At 44.5% G+C, this 11,906-nt stretch overlaps 1 protein-coding gene across 1 annotated transcript; it reads right to left on the reverse strand.

The window, feature by feature from the left end:
* Positions 1–4,773: 4,773 nt before the first annotated feature.
* GPR88 (G protein-coupled receptor 88) lies at positions 4,774–7,944 on the reverse strand. Its single transcript, XM_033198336.1, has one exon. The coding sequence runs from the start codon at positions 7,813–7,815 to the stop codon at positions 6,661–6,663; it is 1,155 nt and encodes a 384-aa protein (XP_033054227.1). The 5' UTR covers positions 7,816–7,944; the 3' UTR covers positions 4,774–6,660.
* Positions 7,945–11,906: the final 3,962 nt, after the last annotated feature.

The raw sequence follows: 11,906 nt of genomic DNA on the forward strand, positions 1-11,906 counted from the left end.
GTTATCAACAAATGGAAGCCAGCATTATTATTCCACTTGCCAGTCTTTTAAATATTTGAAAATAATTTCATTTTTCCATTTAGTCTTCTCTTCTCCAAGCTCATTATCTCCTTTTTCAATTACACTTTAGATATGACTAAAATTACTCTTTCCCAGATCTGGAGACTACACTTGTGTATAGCTTAAGTGTGCACTTAGGGTCTATTTTAAATGATAACGGGGTAAAGCTCCCTGATACAACTGGCAGTTTACCTATGCCCAAAAACTGAGAGGAATTTCCTCTGATAAAACTGGATAGAAAAGCAGGTCCATGGCTCATCTGAGTCCCTCCACCATAAGTTAGCCTGTCACTCCTGACCGCATCCTGGTTCAAAATCACAGGGTCTGTCTTTTGAGAGGAAAATGACATTTCCTCACTTGTCTGGTCTCCACGAAGAGGAATTTTTGCTTCACACCCCTGGCTTCTTGTCCCATGGTTTTTTCATTTTTGTTTTTGATTGTTTGTTTTTGTTTTTGAGACAGTCTCACTCTGTTTCCCAGGCTGGAGTGCAGTGGCGGGATTTCAGCTCACTGCAACTTCCACCATCCGGGTTCAAGCGATTCACCTGCCTCAGCCTTCTGAGTAGCTGGGATTATAGGCATGCACCACCACACTCCGGTAATTTTTTGTGTTTTTAGTAAAGATGGGACTTCACCATGTTGGCCAGGTTGGTTTTGAACTCCTGACCTTAACTGATCCACCCGCCTTGGCCCCCCAAGGTGCTAGGATTACAGGTGTGAGCCACTGTGCCCAGCCTTGCCGCATGTTTTAATTTATCCCTTGGAGGTCAAGTGAGTTACCTGGTAAATAGGCAGTAGCCATTAGTCCAAGTCTTTCAACAGGGTGGAACTAATTTAACAAGGTTTTGAAGGCAAGAGATATGGTCTCTCCCTCCTCCCCTCTCCACTTGCGCTAGTGACAGCTAGTCAACCTACAACTAACTGTTAGGCTACTTGTTGCTAGTCATTATGCTACTAATCAAATTCTGAAAGCATCTACCTCCAGACTTCTTTTGTGTTATATTTAAATGCCATCGGTGTTGAAAGCATTTTCAGTTAGGTAGTTTGTTATTTGTAGCTGAACATATTCTAATTTTTATGAGTACTAGTGGCAAATACTATCTGTCCCTAGGCTCCACTTTGTAACATCTTCATTAGTTTACACTGTTTTTATATAGGTGAGTATACACGCACACATACAAATATATATGTCAGTATATACTTTCTGATTATAATTATGTACAATTAAGCTTACATAGGAAAGAGTAAAAAGAGTAGGTGAATACAGCAAAATGTCAAGGGTGATTATCTTTGGGAAGTGGAACTTTGGATGGTATCTTTTTATGTTTCTGTACTTTACAATTTTTCTGGGAAAACGGACATTAATCTTCAGGTAGAAAAAATAATGTCACTTTAAAAATAAAACTTTCACAAGGGCAAATTTTTGCAGTAATTGCAGATTCAACCATGCCAATATTTCATAGAACTTTCATTTAGCTGAAAGCAGGGTATCTGCTACAGCATTACTATACGAAGGATGCTACATACTTTTCTACTCCCTGAAAATAGAAAAATGATAAAGGAGCCTAATTTATACCAGGAAAGATTAAAAATTAAAGCACCTTCTATCTAATAAAAATAGCAAGGAGCCATCCCAGATGATCTCTAGTACTTTTTTCAGGCCGATCAGGCTTTGAAGTGACAAAGAATTGTAAAGACATTCCCATAGTTATTTCTCCCAGCATTCTGGCAAATCACCATCACTGACAGCACCAACAGCATGTGACTCATACGCCTGGCTGATAATCCCACACGGTATTACTCTGGAATATCCTTTGGTAAGATATAAGGTGGGAGCTAGGGTTTATTCTTGGGTCTAATTCACTAAGAGAAAAATAAACATTCAAGGGAAAGGACCAAACCTTTTCTTTTAAAATTACTGTCTTCAACTATAAATGTATATTAAATATATGGTATATTTCAGAGAACTGGTTACAAAAAGATAGAAGACAGTATTTGCCCTTAAAAGTCAAAGGAATGGAAAAATAAAAACAAAACAAAAAACCTTTTCCTATCTGTTTTTGAAGACAAGACATGCACATTGAGAAAGAGATAATAGGAGAAAGAGACAATGTGGTCAGAACAAAGTGGTACAGGCAGTTCTTTGGAGGCAGAGCTTATGGTTGTGGTGGGAGCTCTAATGAGGAGACAGAAACTAAATGAGTCTTCCTGGAAAGCAGGATGTAGGCTAGATAAGCAACGAAAAGTTAGGACATCCCAGGAACGTCTTTGGATACCCCAAGGCTCAGACACAGAACACGGGCCATGTTTCAAAGGTAGTGTACACATCAACCAGCCAAGGATGCAAGTACGTACGGGAGAGATAGATTTGGGAAGTTAGGGAATGGCCACATCATGGAGAGAATTTTACTCTTGACTTTAAAATTCTTATTTTATCCTACAGCCCAGTATTTACAACCTCATGGAGTCAAAGATTTGAATCCCAGCCCCTCCATTTAATCATTCTGTGACCATAGGAATGTTAGTTTCTTTTCTTTCTTTACTTTTCTCCTTTCTTCTTTATCTATTTTTTTAGTTTAGCTTCACTTTTTTTAACTTGTCGTTATGAAAAATTTCAAAGATACAACACAAAAGTAGAGAAAACTATGCAATGCATCCCCATGTACCCATCACTCTCCTTCCACAATCATCAATATCCAACTTCTTGTTTTATATAAATCCATCCTACTCCCCCCTCACCATCCTCCTCAACTATTGCATTAGGCAGGATATGATTAAGTATCTGGGCAAACTCATTGTGTGGCAACTGTTTAAGGAGTCCCTGAAGATGGGAGGGGCTAGGAAAGGATGCCTCGAGAGGGTCTATGCGCAAGCAGTATTGAAAGCAGTATTGCCTTTAGATAATGTGGGAACCCAGCCTGGGTCTCAGGCCTTAAAAACTCTGCTTCTGCCCTTTCTGGCTACCTTTCCCAAAGGGAAAGAAGTCCCAATGAAATGTGCCCACTCAGAGCCCGTGCCTCCCTCCACAGGAGCTGGTACTTGGAACCCAGGAATTCCATGCCCAAATGGCTCGAGGCCACTCCCAGGGCATGCTCTGGTCCCTGTTTGTGCACCATGAGGTCCCAGAAGTGGGCAAGGTGGCTAGAGGAGGGAAGGATGTAGGCAGAACTTGGAATTGTGGGCTGAGTCATACACCTATGCATGAGGACCCTTGAGATGTTAAAAGGGAGGGGGGAAGAAAGGGTCCCTCCTCCTTGTTCCTGCAGACTGAGAGTGCCATCTGGAGCTCCACTCTTGGCCCGGCAACCACAAACTTTAAGGACAGGACTCAAAAGTAGGGGATATCTACAATTTTTCTCAGTGTTCTTGAATTTAATGTATGCCACTGATGTCCTTTGTCAAGTCAGCTCCTACTGTCAAGTCAGTCCTACTTTAGGACTACTAAAGATCCAGATGAGCACTGTCTGAATGCTGGGAGACAGAATGAAGGTCACACATGAGACAGTGAAGTTGACCAATGTGGTTATTATCAGAAAAACAAGGTTGCACTGCCCATGAGTTTAAAGCAAACTGACGTTCCATTGGTAAGCTGATTTTTTCAAGGACTTTCTGTATGTGCGGATTAAAATAAGCCCCTTCCCCCTTCCTCAGCCCCACTCTATCCTCCAACTGGGTCCTCCTGAAAAAAACAACAACAACAACAATACTCCCATTGTAGAAATCTTTCCCCGTAATTCTGAGACACAGGAAAACTTGTCTGGTCTTGGAACTGTCCCTGTCCTGTTTAAAACAAAGATCACCTGTGGATGCTTTTGTGAAAAACAATTCTTGTTTATTAACAGACTACAATTTGGAAGAAGGGAAGTGCTAGGGGTAATACCTATTACATCCTAGAATTTAGCCATTTAAAATGCAAGGGGAAGACAGGCAGGTGCTATATGTCTTAACAGGCATATATCTAAAGGGAGAAAAATGTAGAAAAGGCAAAATAGGGCAGCCCACGACAGCAATTAGGATTTTTTTTATTCCTAAGTGATAATATGTGGTTTCATTTGAACAAAAACACGATCTCTGCTAATTTGTAAAACCAGTAACTCCAACACTCACAGCTAGTGCCCTGGTAAACCATTTTTAGACACATCATTACTACCTTGAAATTAAAAGTGAATCAGTCCTGTGGAGTTAATTACCAGTAAATTAAGCTAAAGTAGGTCTCCCATATGGCATGGAGCCAGTATAAGATGATTCTCAGTGCTAGCCAGAAACTTTGCAAGATACCAGGTATACACTTGGAATGCTGACTTCATATGTGTGGCAGATGTTTATGGGAATAGCGGAGGAAGTCATTCACAGCCACTTACAGTGAGAAACAGAGATAAAGGTCTAATTAAAAGAAGACCTTTTTGACAGAGACTTAGAAAAGCATCCCTGCTCCAGCCCTGCCCCAGAAGGAAAATTCTCAGCTCTCTGTTGTTGTTGTAACCTATTCCCCAACACTTACAGAAAGGAAATCTTACCTATTTCTCTTTAATGCTGCTATGTGGGCCTTATTTCATTATATAAAGTAGAAATAATTTTAGAAACTAAAATTAGATAGAGCCAGCAAGAAGAAGTTACTTTCATCACCAGTGCTTTGGAATACCATATCCTCTGTTATAATGTTCTCAAGGAGGTGTGCAAGGAAACCAGAGACAGAAGAAAAAAAACTCAGAATGGTTGTCTGAACTTTAATATTTGAATCAAGGAAAATGTGAACAGATGAAACCTCAGTAAGAGAGAAATGGTGCATGCACAAAAGGGATAGATTAATAAAATGACAGCTGATTGTTGGTGATGAACATATTTGTTTTCCTTAACATGTCCCAACTTCTATAATTATTCAAATGTACAACAAGTGGTCCTAATATCCTGGCTTAAATTACCCAGGCGTGCAACAAAGCAAGCTGGTTTTGTTCCTGAATTGTGCAGTTAACTGAGGCTGTTTGGGCCCAGATTTTATGTGGTGAGTAGTCAGAATGCTGACATATGATTATTAAAATTACTTTCTTCCCATTTTCATTTGATAAGGTGATTTCACACAATTTTGCATTTCAAATATTTCTAAGTAAATTTAGTAAACCAAAGATGAATATGACAAATCTCAAATAATATGTTTTAGAACACTTTCTCATTTGAACTGTTCACTATATATGACTGAGTTTATTATACCTCCTTCAACATACACAATATTAATGTTAAATGTCATGGTAATATATATGAACTACATAAAAACAGTGTTGCTTTCTAACGTGTGGCTTGTTTAAACCCTAAAAGAGCACAGCTGGCTTTGCTGAGCCAAACCACATTACTGATCCATCCTGACTGTGATTCCATTTGTGAGATAAAGTCCCAACTGGGAGCTTTCTCAAAATTGGGTCAAGACAGGAAAAACTCTAGGTAGCCAGAGGTGTCTGTGTCTCTTTTCAAATAATTGAAGGCCATTTCTTCTGGTGTCTGGAAGAAGTAAAATGTCCTTGTCTAACGGGTATCGCTTTAGTATACCACATGCCCAATAAGTTCTAGCATCTAGGAGCATGCAATAGCAGCTAATATTAGCTATGCAGTCATGGTATTATTAGTGTTTAATTATATCATGTGCATTGAGATATTTTAAATGTTAAAGAGAAAACAGAAGGACTTATTCTTCTTAGCAACCATTATAGTACAGAATGTTCAAAGCTGCAATCACATTCATAAGGCAAATAAATTGGTTACAAAATGAGGGTAGCAACAAGTGTGCATGCTATAGAAAATGTGAAATGGTACCTAAAATAGATAATCACCTTATTTGTTTTCAAAATTCCAGTGCTGACTCCAACCATCAATTATCAAACTGGAAAATTTTCACTTTAACACTCAACGCCAATTTTCAGTCTTAGGAGTGCAACAAAAGGAGCATAAAATAATTTTTGTTTCTCACTGGCTAAGATTCTACCTCATTTGAGAAAGACTTTATTAAAAACCCTTTTAAGAATAAAGGGCTTGAGGTCTTAATGGCAACTCATACTGGTGGGCACACCTAGGGCGTCACTGCTCCAGGTTAATATACAAAAACTAAATGATAAGAGAAGCATCCTCAAAGACAGGTTACTTTCTAAAATACTTTCTACATATTGTTTTCCTTCTTCAATGTTATTTCCTTTGGCTCATGCACACTCAAGGCGCTTCATATATAAGACGATGAAAGAGGGAAGGGTTATACATTATGAAAGCTCTTTTTCAAAAACAAACTATGTCGAAATAAATTAACCGGTTATTTTAAAACGCCAGTTTGCAAGTTCTTGAAGTCCCTGGTGTTTTGATTTAGGATTTCTCTAAAACACAGAAACAAAGGGTAAAAATCAGGTGGCCGTCCAAACTGACGTCGGGCGTCCCACTTAGGGAGAGGCCTTGGTTCAGGTAGCCCGCTGGGGTCGAAGGCCACATTTTCCCCAGATCTACTACTGGGCTTCGCGGCGGGAGTCTTCGTTCTGGCAGGGGATGCCTCAGGAGGGAAGGAGGCGACGGTGACCAGGGACGTTGGAAGCCGGGGATCTCCGCTTCCCTCGGGCCCCGGCTAGGTTACCAGTGCTGGCCCGCGGCGCGGGTGCCCAGTTGCGCCTGGGACACTGCGGGCACGGCCGTGGCGGCAACCGCAGCGGCTGCCGCGTCGCCGACGCCCGGCAGGACTGAGCGCACGGAGCGGCGGAACTCCTCGTTCCTCCACGTGTAGAGCAGCGGGTTGAGCGCTGACAGGGCGCAGCACAGGAGCCAGCTGGCCGCCTGCACTCCCCAGGGCACCGGCAGCGAGAAGCCGCTGGCCAGGCTCACCCACACCAGCGGCTGCGTGGCCAGCAGGAAGACGCAGCAGAGCAGGAGCACCGACAGGCCGCTGAGACGCCGCTGTGCCCGCCGCGGGTGCAGCGCGGGAGGCAGGGGCTGGGCCTGCGCCGGGTGCGCGGCGCCACCGGGGCCCGGCGCGTGCTGGGCGCCCGGAAAGGCGGCGGCGGCGGCGGCGCAGCCGGGCAACTGGTGCAGCAGGTGGAAGTTGAGCACGCTGACCCGCTTGACGCTGACACGCACGCGGCGCACGATGCCCAGGTAGCAGTGCAGCAGCAGCGCCGTCTGCGCCAGCAGAGCCGCGGCGGCCAGCAGCGCCGGGTAGTGGACGCGCGGTGGCGTGGCGCCGGGCCGCGGTGCCCAGGGCGGGAGCAGCAGCACGAGGCCCAGGGCGAGCGCCCAGGACAGCGCGAGCATGCCCGCCGTGTGGCGCCTCTGGTACAGCGCCTGGTAGGTGGCGGGCGCCCGGGTGATGAGCAGGTAGCGGTTCAGGGCCACGAGGCAATGGGAGAGGAGGGACACCGTGAGTCCGAGGCCCAGCAGCCCACCCCGTAGCAAGCGGTAGCTGCCTCCAGCGCCGTCCCAGTCCGCGGGGGGCTCCGCAGAGCCGGCGGGCAGGAGCCCGAGCACCGCCTCTTGTGGCATCCAGAGGGCGCAGACGCTGAGGTCCGCGGCGCAGCCGTTCACGATGAAGGCGTTGCTGGTGGTCTGCAGCTTTCGGAAGGACGACACGAGATAGATGACCATGCCGTTGGCCAGCGTGCCCCCGATGGCCAGGCCCGAATACAGGAGTGACACCGGGATGCGCCGGCCCGCCCACGACTCCTCTTCCTCGCAGAGCAGCAGCAGCGAGCCTCCGGTGGTGGAGGAGGTGGATGTGGAGGAGGAGTTGGTCATTCTGGCCAACTCTTCACACCTCCCTCGCTAGCGTCGGCTTCCGGCAGCTTGGTCCATCCTGACACTTTCCTGCCTGCCAGAAGGGCAAAGACATCCCTTCAGCCCTCTGTCACCGACACAAAAGGCTGAAGCAGAATAATGGGCTGGGGGAGGGGGAGAAAGGGAGCTCGAGGAGGACGGGGGTGGCAGATGACAGGTGCCTGCCTCGGAAATGTCTCCAGAGCCAGGGGAAAGGCCACTTTGCATTGCATTCAGGAGGCATTGGGGAAGCCCTAGGACACAGCAATACCCAAAACAGTCTCCTCTTCTCCCCCCAACACACACACGCAGAGAGAGAGAGAGAGAGGGAGAGAGAGAGAGAGAAATACTGCCAGCAGAAGGACCTAGTTCGAGGAGACAGCAGAGATATCCCAGCTGGGGAAAATCCCATGGAAAAGAGATGAAGGGTACCTTGCGTTTGGGCTGGTCCTTAGCCGGTGTCTCAGAGGGAGGGATGCCAGAAAATACCTCCTCAGCAACAGCATCAGTGGTCCAGAAATCAACAGGAGAAACTCAACTGGGATCAGTGCCAGGAGCAAGTGCCCACTTCTCCCAAGCAGCATCCACACACATGGTCCTGGATAGGAACTAGCAGCTGCAGGGAGACTTTCAGCTGGTATCAGGGCTGGAGAAAGTAAAGTGGCGGGCTGCAAGCCCAGGCGGGTGGGCAGGCAGGCAGCAGCAGCAGCAAGAATGCTTGGCTGCAAAAGCAGAAGCTGAGCTCAAGAGAAGAGCACCCTGTGCTCAGAGGCAAGAGTGGTGGCTGATGTGGTGAACCCACTCGAAGCTCTCTCCTGCTTAGTTATACATCACCCAGGGAAAAGACAGCCTTTCCACGCTTGGCATGAATTATTCAATAGCTTCTAACTTGTAAAAGGAAGAAAAATATCTTGCTCAGAAAGTCCTGTAGTTAACAAGTTTCTCTGTCTTTTCTCTCTCTCAATCACCTTATTTTTCATCCTGCTTCATTTTTCTTACCTTCCTTTTTTTTCTCCCTTCAATATTAGAACAAAATTTAATATACCCTAGAGTATTTCATCTCAGTCTGATGCATTTTGTGGGCAAGATTTTTCTGAGCGATAACTATATTCCCAATACCCAGGACTGATTTCTTTATTCCCACATATTTTAAGGAGAATTACTTTATGTACTACTTGAAATTCATTTTTTCTTTGGTAAAGTGGAACACAGATAATTATCCACAGAAAATCTCCATTCCTAAATTTAAATCGTACTTTCAGTGTTTTCTCATCAACAAACTCCTTTCCAGAGTTTGTTTTGTATTTAGTAATGAAATGGTTAGAGGGTAAAAATGAAATGGGCAAAAGATTTAAGGTAGATGTCAGTGGTACAGCTAGACAATGGAATATTATTCAATGCTAAAAAGAAATGAGCTGTCCAGCCATGAAAAGATATGAAGGAACCTTAAGCGTGTATCACTAAGTGACAAAAGCCAACCAGAAAGGGCTACATACCATATGTTACCAACCATGACATTCTCAAGAGCGCAAAACTATGGACACAGTTAAAAAGACCAGTGGTTGCCCGAGTTCGGGAGAAAGGAGGAATGAATAGATGATCACGGAAGATTCTTAGGACAGTGGAATTACTCTATATGATACCATAATAGTGGATCTGTGTCCTCATAAATTTGTCCAAAGTGTAGAACGTGAAACAGCAGCGTAAGCTATGGACTTTGGGGAATGATGTGTCAGTGTACATTCAATTGTAACAGATGAACCACTCTGGTGGGGGATTTTGATAATGGGAGAGGCTATGTATGTGAGGGGCAGGGAGTACATGGGAAATCTCTGTATCTTTCACTCAAATTTGCCATGAATCTAAAATTGCTCTAAAAAATAAAGTCAGTTTTTAAAAATGTGTCTCAGGGGAGAGCAAAAAACCTGAATAATCCACAGTGTGAACAAAGATGACTTTTCACTTCAGAACTTTTTGTGTTAAGTCTGTCTTAGAGATTTGCAGTCTGATGTTGGCATCTTCTTTGGTGCAATTGCTCATTTATCCATTCCATGTGGGCAGTTTTTCAGAAAAGGAATTCTCTCAATTATTCACTGGAAAGGTCATGTATTTGAAAATGTAACTCAATATGGGAATATGGTAACATGGCATAATAGAAAAAAATGTTGGTGGGGTTGCAGCGCACCAGATACTAAGCTGAGCATCCGTCAGGTCGCCTTGTGATTGATTATTTTCATCTTGTCAAATAAGAGCCCAGTCAATTACTTTAAAGGCCCTTTCTGTTCAAACTTTCTGTGAATCCCTTTTCATGAATTTAGCATTTCTCCTCTCTAGGTACGACACATGGCGTGTACCTCTTCTATCTAACATGCATTGTAGTTCTGGGTCATATGTCTCTAAGAGCAATGTTTCAGGAGAAAGGTCAAAACACAGCTTCTCTGCTTTTCTTTTTCTATTTCTAAGTCAATATGGTTAGTTGATGACTTTAAGAACTCTGTTGAGGGTTAAGGATAAGCATGACTTGATAGATTTGGTCCAGCTAAGCTGTATCTGAACGAAATTGGTTGGCGCAGGGGCCCGGGGGAAGGTGAAAGAAAAGAACCAGTGACTTGCTATCCAGAGGGTTGAAGGTTTCAATATCAGGTTTCCTGATGTAAATGAGCATTTGTCATCATCCTTTTGCCTATTGTCAGTTTTCTTTATTGAGGCTGGGAGTGCATTAAGCACAGCAAGCCTGCATTTCTCCTTTCTAGTTATGACACATGGCGTATACCTCTTCTATCTAACATGCATTGTAGTTCTGGACCGTATGTCCAGGAATCTTTTCCACTCTGTCCCTAAGAGCAATGTTTCAGGAGAAAGGAGACTCTCCTAATCACTCGTAGTTAAAACTTGTCATTGAAGTAAAGTTTTTTTCTCTCACATTAACATAGTCCTAAAGGACTCTCTGATAGAATGTGGTAGGAGGGTATTCAAATTCTGGATCCTCGGTCCCAGCTGCCACTTGCTGTGTTGCCTTTGAGATGAGCAGCATTCCTGCTGAGGGACTCCAGTGCCTGGAGGTCACACACACTTCCTCCAAGACCATGCCTCCTTTAGTGCTGGCCTGACAGGGGCCAAATTTGTGTTTGTTTCTGGATTTGGTTTTGCTTTTTTTTTAAGTTAATGAACTTACACAATATAGGGTGGGAATTTTTTCTATCTTATATCCAGCACCAGGTTAGTGCCTGGCACATAGTAGATACTTAATCAACACTTATTGAATTAATAAAGGAATGGCAGTATAAATGATTTCATTTGTGTTTTTTTCCATGTTGAAACAGTAATTCACTTTTATAAGCATCTCTTTCCTCCCACCTTCAGCAGGAACTTGCCCCGTCAGTCATCTGCTTTCTGCTGTCTCTTGTCAGTCTCTCTGCTTTCCACTGGTTGCTCCCCTTCGGACTTACAAAAATGCTGATTTCACCACAACCTCATAAAACTCCCCTGGAACTTCACCTCCTTCTCGTGGTGCCTACACACAGCTCACTTCCCCTTCCTGGTGGAAGTGCTCATTTTCTGCTTGGACTTCTGATTTTACCATTGAATACCCACCCACATGGCCCTTAGCTCTCCCCGCTCCACAGAAACAGCTTTGGCTAAGGTCAACAGAAGCCTCTAGTAGCAAATCGTGACTCCTAAATCCTTGCCCTCTTTACTTTGACTCTGTGAAGAACATCCTCCTCCTCAGTGCCCTTTCCCTCCAGGTTTCCCTTTGCTTCTGTTCCTCCGTCTGCTCCCTTCCAGACTCAGTCTCTGGCTCCCCAGTGTCATGGTTCCTTTAATACAGTGCTCCTGGCTTTTCTTCTTGGTTCACTTCCTACCCGACTCTCTCCCCCTAATTGATCTCATCTGATTCCATGCCTTCCACTCTCGCCTATGGGTCACCCACAGATTCTTTCCCACCAAGTTTACTTCGTTCCAGAGTGGCAGATGTGTCAGAACTCTCCCTTCGGCTGGCCCCTCTCCCTCCTCTTCCCACTCATTCTCCTGTGGTCACTGATTTGGTTGATAGTCCCCATTGTGACCCTAGA

Source organism: Trachypithecus francoisi, unplaced genomic scaffold, assembly GCF_009764315.1.
Source record: "Trachypithecus francoisi isolate TF-2019V2 unplaced genomic scaffold, Tfra_2.0 Lachesis_group5, whole genome shotgun sequence".
Lineage (NCBI taxonomy): Eukaryota > Metazoa > Chordata > Mammalia > Primates > Cercopithecidae > Trachypithecus > Trachypithecus francoisi.

Bases quoted from the DNA above. Each gene is read 5' to 3' on its own strand.
- GPR88 (XM_033198336.1), bottom strand. From the start codon at position 7,815: ATGACCAACTCCTCCTCCACATCCACCTCCTCCACCACCGGAGGCTCG.